This window comes from Protobothrops mucrosquamatus, unplaced genomic scaffold (assembly GCF_001527695.2).
Source record: "Protobothrops mucrosquamatus isolate PMUCROS unplaced genomic scaffold, P.Mucros_1.0 scaffold1610, whole genome shotgun sequence".
Lineage (NCBI taxonomy): Eukaryota > Metazoa > Chordata > Lepidosauria > Squamata > Viperidae > Protobothrops > Protobothrops mucrosquamatus.
The window spans coordinates 218,513-233,746 of record NW_015387773.1 but is presented as its reverse complement, the minus strand read 5'-3'; the positions used below and the strand labels follow the sequence as shown (position 1 = coordinate 233,746).

The window sequence follows — 15,234 nt, the reverse complement described above, 5'->3', positions numbered from 1 at the left end:
AATTATAGCAGCACAACCAGATTTTTAACTATGTTGATAAAAAACAAGGTCCGTAGTAACAAATCAATGAGTTGGGATTTTAAGTGCATTATATAATATTTATTAAACATTTTATTTGTAAAAATGTATATCTATTGCCAAGTTTAGATTATATTTCTAACTTGCTTTGGGCCCCTTTGGATGTAATTTAAATTGACCGACTGATATATAGATGCCACATATAGGTTGTTCTTTTCTGGCAAATCATTTCTATTTTATAGGTTTTAGTTTCCATTTTTTGTTTCCTATTTCTATGTACAATACATACCAAACTATACTACATTATACTTGTGGATTATAAAACAGAAAGTAAGACATGGGTGTTTGATATATTTTGTATTAAACCATTAAGCAAGTACAGTATGTAGAAATATATAAGAAATGACTGTGATGATGTTATAGGTGTATAAGGAAGTGAGTGTATGTAAACTTTGAATGCAAATAATGCTGTGTTGTTGGCTGAGAATCCAAATAATCTGCAGTGAATCTTAGGTAGACTGTATTATGCAACAAGGATAAAAAGAATACATCAAAGATCAAGTTCCCTGATTTTGATATGAAAAACAGAATGTTATAATATACATAAATGATGTAAAACTAGAGCAACTAAAGGAACATGCTTATTTTGGTAGAATGTTTATAAAGATAGGGAAGTGAATATATATATATATATCTGAAGACACACAAATGAGATGGTATGTCGTCTGTTGCAAGGAATGAATCTTGAAAGATATGAAAGTGGGTGTGCATAAGAGCATACTTTGATCTTCTTTGTTCAATGGAAGTGAAGTATATCAGAAGAAATATAGAAATAACTGAATGCAGTGGAAATGGCATATTTAAACAGTGTATGTAGTAAAACAGGAAGAAAAAAGTCAAGAATGAAAAGCTTAAATGAATACGGATTGCTTTTGAATAAAGACTGAACTACTAGTATAAAATATATACAATGAGGCAGTTTGGATATTTAGAGGGGATGAATGAATTAAAAAAACAAATATAGGAAGGAACAATGAATGGATCAAAAGGGAAGAAAAGCTGAGAAAGTTGGGGTTGGATGGAAGGCAGGACAAGAAGCAATGGATGGAAACTAATGAAGGAGAGAAGCAACCTAGAACTAAGGAGAAATTTTCTGACAGAAGAATTAATCAGTGGAACAACCTGCCTCCAGAGGTTGTGGGAATATCATTGTTATATGCTATGGTTAGATGCCTTGGAATTTTAGAGTTAGGTTTTTGCTTTTGTTTTGCTTATACCATGCCTTGTATAAACCAGTACGTTTTTCAGAAATGAAAGTAATCCTGGACTTTATTAGGATATTCAAGCTGGAGGTTGACATAGACATCCAGTAATAGTTTAATTTGGATTCCTGAACTTAATAGGAGCTTTGATAGAACGATTATTGCCAACTTTATTATTCTACAACTAAAGTAGTGTTGGAAACAGTTTTATAGCACTCATGCCATATTTGATGAAAACCTATTCATGGCCAAAAATATGTTTACAGGTAGTAAAAGAAATGGATATTTAGGATAGTTCTTGGCCTGGTAATATGATGTAATTACTGCAACATTTGTAAATTCTGTATTAGAGTAACTGTAACTATTTTTAAAACATCAACTTTGACCATTCCTTACTAGCAAAGTATTTACACATTTGCTGGCATCATAATATACTCATACTTTGCACAATATTAATGCTCTACATAATATCACATTTTTATAATAATTTATCTTCAATACCTCATTGCCATCACATACATACATGTACTACTCCTTTCACATGTAATGTTAATTTACCTCCTTGGATGGTTTCCTGAGTACATCTCCGACTCCGCCCCCGCTTCTCAGCCCATGACTAAGTACAGTAACAATACACATCAGCAATGTCTCACATGTATGTTCTTTATCCTCTTCAGATTCTTCAGAAGATAGCTCTATTAAATAAAAGAAGTTTGGGACACGGCCATGAGAAAGTGGGAGCCTGAAGATCTCTTCCATATTTTGTACAAACATTTTAAAGCCAAATAAGGACCATTCATTGCTTCTTTTCCTTTCTCCTATAGTTCAAGAGCCTATTTGCAGAGCTTTGTGATTCCTTGGGTTATTCAGAATTTTTATGTGAAATTTTTAAAAATCCTATAAATTGGAAACTTGACTTACTCTCATCCTGCAGGCTGATGCATTACATCTGAGATGTCTTTACAAGAACACAATATAAGCACATTTTAACGCAAGAATATGAAGAAACATTAGACTATCTCTAATTTTAATTCAGAAGCAAGCATGTCATCAATGTTTAGTAGCAAGATTCTTTTATAATTTTGAAACCTTGTAAGTAGCCACTAATTCCAACCAAATTAATTTACACATACATAATTTGTCTACTGAACATTTTTCTGATGCACACTTTTATTTATTTTGTCTACTGAAAACTTTGAATATCTTCCTGCTCCCCACCATTCTCCAGTGCCCACTCTTATTCTTCCTTATCCCTTTATGACAAACTCTGGAGGCCACCTAAGTCTATCCACTGTAAGATAGGAAGAGGCAATGTCATTTTGTCTTCCTGAATTCAGAAACACAGACAACTGCTACCAATTTTCCAGCAAAAATACGTATGCACCTAACACTACATCGGGACAATAATTCTAGATCAATAAAGATTCCTGAATGTTATTGCTACTGATGGTAGCAGTAGAGATAGGGGAACTGAAAAATGTGGAGGAAAAAAAATGTGGCTGGGGCCACACTAAAAGAGGCAGTAATGCACAGATATATGTGAGTAATTTTACATTATTATATGATCAAGACTGGATTATAGCATTTGAGAAAAAATTAAATGTTAATGAGTCAGAAGCAGCAAGAATTTTCCACAATTAATGCAGCATCTTAGCCCCCTTAAACTTAGTAAAGATAAATTGGTGGCCCCTCAGAGTGATTTTAATTGTGCATTCATTCTACAAAGAAAATGTTGTGTTTGTTTTGGCTGTAGTAAATGTTACACATTAAGAAAAATGAACTAGCGATCTCTTCAGATGACATGAATTGGGCATTCTTCCTATGAAGAAAACATTTCTAATAGTATAAAAATATGTCCTATGTCTCATTTTTAAGGATAGAAATAATTTACAACATACTGTATGAGTTTATATGTACAATCCTAGCTTTTCAACACAATGAGTAATTTTACTGCCCTCCCCCCCCAAAAAATAAGGAACAACAAAAAGTGGGAGATCAGAGGAAGGATTGTATGAAATGGTTGATATAACTCTGCTCTGGGAAAGCACTGTTCAGGGTAACCTGTAAATAATGTTGATTTGTTGCCTTTAACAACAGTAACAAATATTAGGCTGGTAACAATAGGGAACATAGCAATGTGTGTTCAGTATTCTAGTCTTTTTATGATTACAGCATGGTTTCCTTATACTTCCTGTCTCATACATGCTACTGTTATAGTGTTTGAGAGGGTTGATATATAAAAATCCATAACGAATAAGCACCCAATTATATTAGAAGCATTCAAAAATAACTGCACACTAGTATGTGAAAAAACAAATGAAATATACTTGCCTGAAGAAGGAATAACAGAAGAACAATTCTCACCATCCTCTATTTTGCACACATTAGAATATAAGAACTCTCTAGTCATTGGCTCTCTAATTTCATCATGCTGATCTACAATGGGGTAAAATAAGACATCCTAAATGCTTTTAAATAATGCTGAAGTTGTTATGTAACTAACACATCTATTAACAAATATTGTTGTTAATCGTTATAATACTTACTAATTTTAAAATATGCACTATTTCTGTTGAAAAAGTACCAATAACAGTTTAGCGCATTAGTTATAATGACATAACATGCTGCCAACATTGCTTAAATTTATAGAGTTTAACATTAAGAAATTCCTGATAATTGATTATGTAAAAAGCAAAAGCTATATTGCTTGCTTCAGTGAACAGATAGTATTTTTATGCATGTGTTGCAAAATCATACTGTATAGTGCTTTCATTTTCCACCCACCAAATATTCCAGAAAAACAATGTGGGAGGTAGGCTACTTTTGTTTGAACACCTGTGATAACATAAGGTGGCCAATGCTAATTCCCAATGCATATACATTTAGTGACAAGTATATAGTCCTCTTCGGGTTGGGTTTGAAAATAGCTAGAAGGCAGGTGGTCCTATCTCCCACTCTCACCTCTTCATATTTGGCTGGGATATGTGAAGGAATACTACACTTATATTTGCTTAAACAGACATTTAGCCCTCTGGGTAATCTTGTAGGGTTCCAGATTTCATAAAGAGCTGCTTTCATCTCCGAGTACATGTGAGTACAAGTCATCTCCAGGCTTTCAGGGATGGGGGGGGTATCAGTGTATGCATTATATCTGGTATCCATTGTATGTGCATTCAGGTTTTGATTATTGTCACTTGTGAACTTCAACATATGGATTCATATTAATTCATACATGGAAGATATTCCAGAAATTATATCCACAAACAGAGGTTGCTTTTTGTGATATGGGGAGGGGCATATAAATATGACTAATATCTTCTTGTAAAATGTGATATTTGGGAACCAAATAATTACAGGGAAAAAAGGGACTTTTTCATTATATTTCTCATATATCATCCACATCACATTATTATTATAACATACACTGGGTATAGAATTAAGACTGTACAAGTTACCTGTACATTTATTTTCAGTTATATTTCTTAATGTATACATTTCTACATGTGGTCCTGATTTGCTTTGCAATCTCATTAGTTAAGTTTTCCAAATACTAAGAAATCAAGTTATAAGCATAAATAATCCAAAGTACAACTGGTTTTAGCAAGAAATTGCCTGTGGGCTGGAAAGGGATTAGCATTCACAAGATTAACCCCCTATTTTTTGCCATTTGTTTGCCAAGCATTGAGTACAAACCTGGCAATAATGTCTCATTAGGTAGCTTCTCTACTTCCAAGATAAAGTCATCCTTGAAGAACAGGTATCCTACTATTGAGAACAGGTAAACCAAAATAAGAGCAAGAACAGCGGTCAAGATGATGGAACGTCCATTGCGAGTGACACTTTTAATGACATTCAGCAAGGTCTCCTCCCTGTACACCAAGTCAAAAAGCTGGAAAAGGACAGTTCAAAAAGTTTATTCAATGCGTTAACAATCAATGAGGTAATGGCCTATCATTACATAAACAATTGAACAACACGCTTTTTAAATAAAATCCTGATACCTACTTTTTTTTTTTTTTTTAGAAAAAACAGCTCGATCTTTTGACACATTTTTACTAAAAAAAACCAAATAGAAGGCTACATCTTTTTAAGCGATTCCTTCAGAATACAAGACACAAGTAAGAGTCTTAAGTTCCAGGAAGGCAGATCCTGGCTGAAGGTTAGGAAAAGTTTCCTAACAGTTAAGAGCTGTGTGAAAGTGGAACCAATTATCTAGGGAAATGATGACCTTCCTGGAGAGGATATGATTAAGCAGAGCCTGGATAGGGATTTAGTGGAGATACATTGGTTTGGATTCCTACACTGATGGCCTTAACAGCTCCTTCCACTCTATGATTCTATGTAAACAAACAAATCCTCAGCAACATTATTATACCAAATAAACTGAAAGAACAAAACTAGTTTGCTGACAACTGTCAGCATTCCTTAATTCCTATTCTAGAAACTTAGATACTGTATGTTAAAAGCAAAAGAGTAATGCATTGGTCTAACAAGAACAACATTATTATTATTATTATTATTATTATTATTATTATTATTATTATTATTATTATTATTATTAATAATAACAACAACAACAACAACAATAAGTTGGAAGGGACCTTGGAGGTAATCAAGTCCAACCCCCTGCTCAGGCAGGAAACCGTATACTATTTCGGACAAATGGCTGTCCAGTCTCTTCTTAAAAACTTCCAGTGTTGGAACATTCACCACTTCTGGAGGCAGGTTATTCCACTGATCAATTGTTCTAACTGTCAGAAAATGTCTCTGATGAATTTCTCTTCCTAAACTCTCTTCTATTTTTAGTCTCCCTTTTTATCATCACTGGGTTTATTCTTAAATTTTAAATACACTTTAGGGGAAAAGGAATATTTAAATCAAATTGGTTAGCTTTTCTTGAAGTCTTAAGCACTTCCTTCCAGCTGATAAAGCAAAAAGTTAAACGTCTTCAGGTTAAGTGGGCCTCTCCACACTGTATAGAGTAGACCCAATTGTTTGGTTTTCTTGGCAACAGTATGGAAGTAATTTCCTACCGCCTTCTCCTGTGATGCTTTTGTGTCTTTACTTTAGATGTTTTTTGTTAAAAGTCTTGCCTTTATTATTTTTATAAATGATTCAAGGCAGAGTGCATACCTAATATTTCCTTCTTTTCCTATTTTCTTCACAACAATAATCCTGTGAGGTAAATTGGACTGAAAGAGAGTAACTAGCCCAAATTCACTCACTGGCTTTCCTGCCTAAGGCAGGACTGAAATTCACAGTCTCCTTGTTTCTGGCCTGGAGCCTTCATCACTAGTTAAGTACTTCCCAGTCTACTCTAAAGTTTTGGTTCTCCCTGTACTGCCTTTCCTTGATTGGAGTCTGGTTAGTGTTTAAAGGTGGTAGAGGACAGGAAGACCTGGAGGAACATTGTCCATGGGGTCGCGATGGGTCAGACACGACTTCACAGCTAACAACAGCAAAGTGTTTAAACCCTGAAAGATCAGCCAGATAAAACCAGCTGCTGGACATGTGCCACTTTAAATCCACCAAAGCACAGGAAACTCAGAATTTCCTAACACAATTTTTTCAGTAGCTAATGACTAGCTCTATTATGAACTAAGCATCATTTTCTTCATAATTTCTTTGACTTGAAATGGAAAGAAAAATACAAAGACCTAGTGGATACAGAACAGGGAACTGTTTTCAGTACACGCACAAATATTCTTTACATCAAGACTTTAATCTTGCTGAAACTTATGTTAACTGCTATGAAACTGTTAGTCAAATCTCAGGGCAGATGTAAACTTTTCCCAGAGAGTGTCTCTGCAGTTTGATCATTCTCACCATGGCTTCTTGCAAACAACTATGTAATTATGTGTAGATTCCCTATCTAAATCTTAATGAACATCTCTCTTGGACTTGATTTTAAATGTGTTTTGGAAGGGAAAAGGGCAGCTGATTTCCAATCAGTGTTGCATCATGTTGTGTAAAACTGATTTCCCAGGAATCAGTAGGTTAAGACATAGCTTCATTGGCATGTACACAACACATTACAATTCAAGACAAAGCTCTAAAAAGATCAGATGTTTTCCCTCAAAACAATTGCTAATTAATTTGATGATTTGTAACCAAATTGAACTGACAGGCAGTTTAGTCATTACATGTATCGTTTTAAAATGTGTAATTTCTCCCTTTAATTAATTAGTCTCACTAACATCAATTTTATTCAGGTTGAGGCATGTATATGTTTCTCTATCTCGGAAAGAAAAAGAGGCACTCAGGCTTTTAAAAGGTTCCTTCAAAACAGAAACGAGGATGTAAAGACCACTGTGGGAGTCCTTTTTTCCTCTTTGGAAAGAAACACACTATAGCGTTTTACAGTGAAATTTACCAAGTGTCTTAGCAGATGCAGAAATGGTTAAAAATTTCTTTTAGATTCTATCCAGACTAGACAATTCTTTTAAAACAAAATGCATTGCCACAGATTAAAAAAAATGTATAATTTCTTAGGTTGTAGATCTAAAAGAATGCTTTTGATACATAAATGAATAGATATAAATGTATTTAGCATCATTCTAAGTATGTCTTTCACATCAGAGAATCACACTGATGTGACAATAATGATACAAATCTCATCTCAAATCACCATACTGCAGAATGAAAATTGGAAGCTCCTGAAAGTTATGGGCCATAATCTGCAACACTGGTTCAGTGCGGGTTGATCAATGGAAGTTTTTCAACTTCCTAGTCAACTCCAGGGAGAAAGAGACTGGCACAAGTCACCCAGCCAGCTTCCTCAAAAGGGAGGATTAGAATCTGAGACATCCCTATCATGGTCTAGGACTTTAACCATTTGTCAACGCTGCTAACATCGGATGTTTTGCATTGACAACAGATGAAAATGTAGCCATCTTTTTCCCTTTCGCTTTTAGAATTAGATGATGCTGGGAGGGTGTGTGTATGTGAATGAGAGTCTAGCTAGACATAACAACACTAAACGTAGCGTGAGAATCAAGGTTATTGAGCCCAGAGCTGATAAAGAATTGGTGGGCTGGAGAACTGGAGAGGAAGTCCTTGCTTCAAGCTAATTGGGGAATGTGATTTATGACTGTCAATTGGAGGAGGGAATTATGCTTTGATACTATGTGCCAGAGGAGGGGAATTCAGTTTTTGACTTTGATTATGCAGTGCCGATATTATGCTACTCAAATAAAAGATTCTTTAGGTAAACAATGCCTCAAAGTTCTTTTGAAGAGTTTCATCTGTCAGAACCATGACCACTATATTACATTTGCTCTCAGTGTTTCTGTGCATGTGTGTGTGTATATATGTGTGCATGTGTCTGTATAGTTACTATACATATTATACAGGTAGTCCTTGACTTACAACAATTGGGGTCAGATTTCCATTGCTAAGCAAGGTGATTGTTAAGTGAGTTGAACCTAATTTTATGACCTTTTTGCTATAGTTGTTAAGCAAATCTGTGTTTATTAAGCTAATCTGTCTTTCCCCATCGACTCTGTTTGTCAGAAGCCAACTGGGAAGGTGGCAAATGGCGGCCAGATGACTCCAGGATGCGGCAAACATCGTAAACATATGCAGGTTGTCAAGCTACCAAATTCTGATCATTTGATTGTGGGGATGTCACAACAGTCTTAAGTGCAAGAACTGGTTGCAAGTCACTATTTTTAGTGCCACTGTAGCTTAGAATGGTCTCTAAACCAATGCCTGCAAGTTATGAAATATCTATAGTGTATACTGACTGAATAGTTGATTGTTTGATTGATTATGGACCATCAAGTCAGTATCGACTCTCAGTAACCACATAGGTTTTATCTATAACAATCTGCCTTGAACTTGGTTCTGGAAGTCTTCCAATGATTGCGTAACTACTGTAGTTATACTACTATATAGTATAGTACAGGGAGGGTGGCAGGCACACTATGCAGAGTTGACATGGTCATATCATGGATTTGAGTGAGGCTGGAATTTTTAATTATGTCTTTAGATATTGTAGGATGATTTTTAAAGCATCAACTACAGTTTTTATAATTTCTTTCTCAATATCATAGAAAGATTTGCTGTAATTTTTCAACAATGACAATCAGAATGGTTTCCTGCAGACCACCACAAAGGTCTCTGGTTATACATGTTTGTCATGTAATACTATGGACATTATGATCAACAAACATTAAGTTCATAGACAGAAACACTTACCAATAAACTGTAGAAAAATTCATGAACAAAGAGCCCCATTGCACAAATCAAAAGATATAGTAGATGATAAAGAAACTCTACATCCATGATCATGGCTCTGTATCCTCTAGTAAATGTTCCACAATTACCAACAAAACTCATCAGAAATATAATTTTGTTACAAACCTGTAGAGCAAAAACAGGTAGAAGATTAATGCATGGCTAAAATGCTAATTCTCCATTTAATATAAGACAAGTTTAAAAATTGTATACATGAGATATATTTGCAATACTGTTACCAGAGAATGTCCTTTTAAATATTTTCTTTTAAGTGTAACACAGCTAGTATTCTGGGGCACAACCTTATTTAAAAAAAAAAAAATTCCTAGTTCGGTAAGTAGACCTTTTTTCATTGAAATATCAACAAATACCAGAAAAAATATATTTTACACTTACATTGAAAGCCCCCAGAAGAAACAATGTGGGCTGTAAACCTACAGAAAAAATTAATCGCAATATTGTAGAAGCTATTAAAGCCCTAATGCCATGGGGCTTAGGTAAAGCGATAACAATGGCAAGCGATATCAGCATGGCTGTCCAGAGTAAGCCTGACAAATGGGGCTCCAGTGTACCTGGCAAAAGAAAACATCCAGAGTTCATTGTTATTTATTCTCCCCTCGTGTGACTCCACAGAGCCCTTGCCATTATTAACAACAACTTAAAACAATGCAGCATGCCACAATATCCTCACACCTAAACCACAAATTAGCAGCAGAGTAAAATATAGAAAAGCTGCCCAACAGATTCCAGGAAATGTACAACAGGTAAGGCTTTTTCCAAACAAATGAACCAAGGTTTATCAATTCAGCAATTAACTTATCAATTTTTTTCTGAAAACAAACTTAGAGAGAAACTGGCTCAGCTTGGCAGTTACTTGCAGGAAATATTTTCAAGATTGCCCAGAGAAATGCTATTTTCTGATTTCTTCATCCAGCTTTGCTCACTAACCGACTAATGTCTAGATGCTGTAAAAGAACAGTCCCCTTCACTGTATAGGAATTAATTAGTCTGCACTCAAATAAAATAAGGTGCCAATGACACCATCTTCTAGTTTTAGTCTTTAATTTTGTAAATTTTGTAAGTATTGGGGAAATAGTATTTTATTAAGAATCATAAAATCTATATCCCCTTGGGTCTAGTACCAAATATTAATAATCTGATATTAATAATCTGATATTAACATGTTACTCTACTCCTTAGGAGAGGCATCAGTTCCTTGTCAAATGAACTGATATGCCACTAAGGCAGGGCTTTTCAACCTTTTCACCCATTGTACCACTTTTAGGATATGGCAACATCCGAGTACCACCAGTCGCCTAGCAAGGTGTCAAAAACTTGATGACAAAAAAAAGGAAAAAAGTGATAAAGTACAGGTAGTCCTCGACTTACAACAGTTTGCTTAGTGACTGTTTGAAGTTACAATGGCACTGAAAAAAGTGCCCCCCAAGCCACAGCCGAGCAAGACACCTGCCTGCCCGCCCGGCGACGCTCTTCCTCCTGTTCGAGGTTTTCATTGTTGTGAGCATTTCTGTTGAGGATTGGCAGCGGGGGTGGGGTGGGGGGTGTTTGATTTTTATTCCACCTGTCTGCTGGGTGGTTGCAGCAGGTTTTGGTCACTTCACATGACCCTGGGACACTGTGACCGTCATAAATATGAATCAGATGCTAAGCATCTGAATGTAAATCACAAGACTCTGGAGATGTTGCAATGTTCCAGCTGATCGGCGCTTCTTCTGGGCTCAGCAGAAGCGCCAGGATCAGTGCCGAGCTCCAGCTGGATCCTGGCGCTGATCCTGGCGCTTCCACTGAGCCCTGACAGCCCCGAAGAAGCACTGATTCTGACACTTCCGCTGAACCCTGACAGCCCTGCAGTTCCAGCCATCTCTCGCTCAGGCTTGTGTGGTGCTGCCACTGGTTCAGCTCATTCCCCTCCCCTGCTACCACTTTTCTAGGATGGTCACGTACCACCTGCCAGGTGCCAATGTACCACAGGTGGTACCCGTACCACTGGTTGAAAAGTCCTGCACTAAGGAATTCTGGTCATTGTGGTTGGTCACTGGGATGAAAATTCAATTTTAGTTTGAGATGTTCTGCTTCCTGAAGCGACAGGAAATTTAAAACTAAGATAAAATATGACAGGCCTTAATTTGATCTTTGCACATTTCAGTGTGAACTTATCTAACCTGACCATGAGAAATAGAGTGTAACCACTGTTTTAGTCTGAATATTTCTGCAAAATTTTCAGCATAGTTCTTAATTCATCAATATATAATAATGTATTTTAATGTGTTTGTTTTAAAACAAAATTATGCAAAAATATTATAAGTATCGCTATAATGTGAATATGAAAAGGGACATCAGTGATTTTAATTATACTGGTTCTCACTCAACTTCTTTGACATCTAAACAATGTTTAGCTGTTGTCATGCCTTCTTTAAGGGATGTGTATTAGTTATTCTCTGTTTGTGTATTTGCACATATTTGTAAATAAGGCAGAGATCAGAAAAGTGCAATTTCCAAAGCCAGAATAAAATACTTTACGACCTGTGGACTTCAACTCAACTCAACTCAACTCAGCTCAACTCAAGTCTGGGGGTTGAACTCCACAGATTGTAAAAGGGCCATAGCTGCCCACCTCTGAATTAGACTCTCAATACTTTTTCTTTAGGTTTCTCATCACTTAAGAAATTTCAAATTGCATAGCATCGCAATCACTAAAACTGCTACCAAAATTATATCGTTCATTTACTTCTCCTTCTGCCCCAAATCTCTGTGGTGTAACTATTAAATTCAGATCTTTGAAATATTGGTACCTCCTTTGACTCCTTTAAATGGATAGAAAAATGCTACCAGTAGATTCATAAGGACTGCAAGGTTGAATGAAATACTGCTCCAGAAGGACATGTTGCGAGAACACCAATACAAGATATGTTGAGCTGCAAAAATCAGGAAAAATATGTTTGATGGATTCAAAGTTATCTTTTAACAAGGAATAAATTTTAGAAACAAATATATATTGTCACTTTTCCTAGAATGACACACTATAGCCACAAGAGTAATCTTTATTATTTGATTTAAGTCTCTTTAATTACTCTTGGCAAAGTTCAGAAATACTGTACATGTGAAGGGTTTGTTTTTTTTTAAAAAACATGAACTAGCTAATTTTAGAAACAAATATATATTGTCACTTTTCCTAGAATGGCACACTATAGCCACAAGAGTAATCTTTATTATTTGATTTAAGTCTCTTTAACTACTCTTGGCAAAGGTCAGAAGTACATGTGAAGGGTTTTTTTTTAAACATGAACTAGCTTTTATATAACCCCTTAAACTTGTAAATACGAGAACAGAAATCATGTATTTAAAATACTCATATACAAGTCTATAATACTGAAATTTTACTTTCAGATTGAAATTGAATGTTGCAGGATATAATTTAACCTTAGATATTTGATATTTGATTTTATTTTATCAAATCACATTACACACACTTTCCAGATTAGGATCCACAGGGGAAGATGCTTCCATCAAGGTGACAAAAACAGTGTTGCACAATCTGCTCCACCGCTATTTTTCACACATGCAGTGTGATGATGCAAGGACAAAAGGGCTGTACTTGAGTCACAAGAGTGCAGTGCTGTTTTTGCCATTTATCCCCCCTTGATCCCCTTTGTGGGTGCTTCTGGGTTATACAATTAGGGGCAAACACATCTTAAAATTGAACTCTGGGCAACTCAGATAAGTATTGGGATTACAGCACTCAAAATTCAGTCTAATATGATTGAGTCTGATAGCTGCACTTCCCATGTATCTGAAGGATGCCAAAAAACGAAAGGCTGGTATAGTTCCATCTTAGAAGTAACTTGGTTAGATAAGCAGGATTGGGGGACAGTCATCTACTGGCATTGCTATCTACATCCACAACCAAAAAAACAACAACAACATTTATTCCACCTTCCCATATGTGCTGACAATAGCTTTGAAGGCTGGGAGATGTAGATTTAGAGAGCAGGATAAATATAAGACACTGTTTCTCCCAGCACTAGGGATAAATCTTTAAGCATCCAATAAAATGGGTTAGCGTATCTAGTTCAAGAAATCTTATACCATGATAAAATTGTTTTGTTTTTTTTTAAATCTCAGCAGAATTAGTTTACAATAAAGACTAAAATAAATAAAACTAAAACTGCCAGAGGTTAATAGTATAATTTAGCTATAAGGTTGCAACCTGCATAAGGATCTTGGAACTGAGCTGACAGCCCTGGTTCGAGATCTGAGCGCCGTGAAATGGGGTGAGCTCCCGTTCCTTGCCCCAGCTCCTGCCAACCTAGTGGGAAAGAATGCAACCTAGCAGGAAAGCATGCAAATGCAAGTAGATTAATAGGTACCACTTCGGTGGGAAGGTCAGAATGTTTTGTGCACCTCTGGTGCATAGCCATGTTGGCCACATGACCACAGAAAATATTGGCTCCCTCAGCCAAGATATGGAGATGAGTACTGTGCCCTACAGTCAGACACAACTGGAAAGGGTTAGAATCGTTTAGCTGCTTCCTTGTATTGTATGTTTAAAACATTAATTGGGGATATAATGGGAATAAATAGCAACAGGCTGAAGCAGTGTTTAAACAAAGCCGTTCTGGAAACCTGAAAGCAGGACCTTTGTATGGAAAAAAGTAAAGGAAGAGAAAAAGGGAAAAAAAGAAAAAAAAAGAAAAGAAAAGAAAAAAAACAAAAAGGCATGAAAGTCTAATATTCTTCTTCTTTCAAGAAAAAAGGTTTGCAATTTCAAATCAGAAATTATTATACAGTATCCAAAAATAACCTTTTGTGTCCCCAGTCCAAACTTACCTCTTAGCTTTTTTTGCCAGTTCATTTCATTAAAAAGGTCCTCAGATCTCATAAAGAAGTCATTTATTTTGCTGCCTTGCTCATCCCTTTCTGTAGTGTAGTACACCCGGAGTTTAGATTCTTTGGTGAGGAACTCACATATGCTGGGCACAGGGAAGACTATTTGCTCCATAGTGCGATCCGATCTAACTATCTACATGAAGAGTTTTAAGAGTTAATTTGCATGGCGTATGGTCACAACGAGATTATATTATTTCTCAGTATGCAAAACTTCCTGGAACTCTTGGTATTTTTTAAAAATACCTGCTGATTTGCATTTCTGTTTAACACTGTTAGTTATTTTGCCAACATTTTTTTTTCACATTTCAAGTCACTTAGGAAAAGAAGATTATTTTCTCATCAGAATTGTTACAAAAATATATTATTTCACTTGTTAACCAAGTATTACTTGATAGATTGATAATTTTCTTTCTTTCTTTCTTTCTTTCTTTCTTTCTCTTTCTTTCTTTCTTTCTTTCTTTCTTTCTTTCTTTCTTTCTTTCTTTCTTTCTTTCTTTCCTTCCTTCCTTCCTTCCTTCCTTCCTTCCTTCCTTCCTTTCCTCCCTATCTACCTACCTAACTACTTCTTTTTGTTCTAATTGAAATGATTTGGTATACAAAAAAGTCATAATTTCAACCTGCCGTCGGTAGGCGAGACGTCTGAGGTGGCTCGGGAGTTCATGGCCTCCATGACGGCCATGGACCTGACCCAACTAATTAGGGACCCTACTCACACCGGAGGACATACGCTGGACTTAGTTTTTGCCTCCGGCCAGTGGTTGAGTGATCATGGATTAGGGGACATAGTGGTTGAGCCCCTGTCATGGTC

General features: G+C 35.9%; 1 protein-coding gene across 3 annotated transcripts in view; it reads right to left on the bottom strand.

Annotated features, from left to right (window-relative positions):
* ITPR1 (inositol 1,4,5-trisphosphate receptor type 1) overlaps positions 1 to 15,234 on the bottom strand; it is a 229,458-nt gene that overhangs the window by 21,162 nt on the left and 193,062 nt on the right. For all 3 annotated transcript variants that reach the window (XM_029285403.1, XM_015822583.1, XM_029285402.1), the window contains 7 exons: positions 14,367 to 14,559; positions 12,332 to 12,454; positions 9,915 to 10,090; positions 9,480 to 9,644; positions 4,974 to 5,169; positions 3,612 to 3,716; positions 1,839 to 1,975 (listed from right to left, as the gene is read on the bottom strand). In XM_029285403.1, coding sequence (XP_029141236.1) covers positions 1,839 to 1,975; positions 3,612 to 3,716; positions 4,974 to 5,169; positions 9,480 to 9,644; positions 9,915 to 10,090; positions 12,332 to 12,454; positions 14,367 to 14,559 — 1,095 coding nt within the window. The remainder of the gene's footprint in view (positions 1 to 1,838; positions 1,976 to 3,611; positions 3,717 to 4,973; positions 5,170 to 9,479; positions 9,645 to 9,914; positions 10,091 to 12,331; positions 12,455 to 14,366; positions 14,560 to 15,234) is intronic.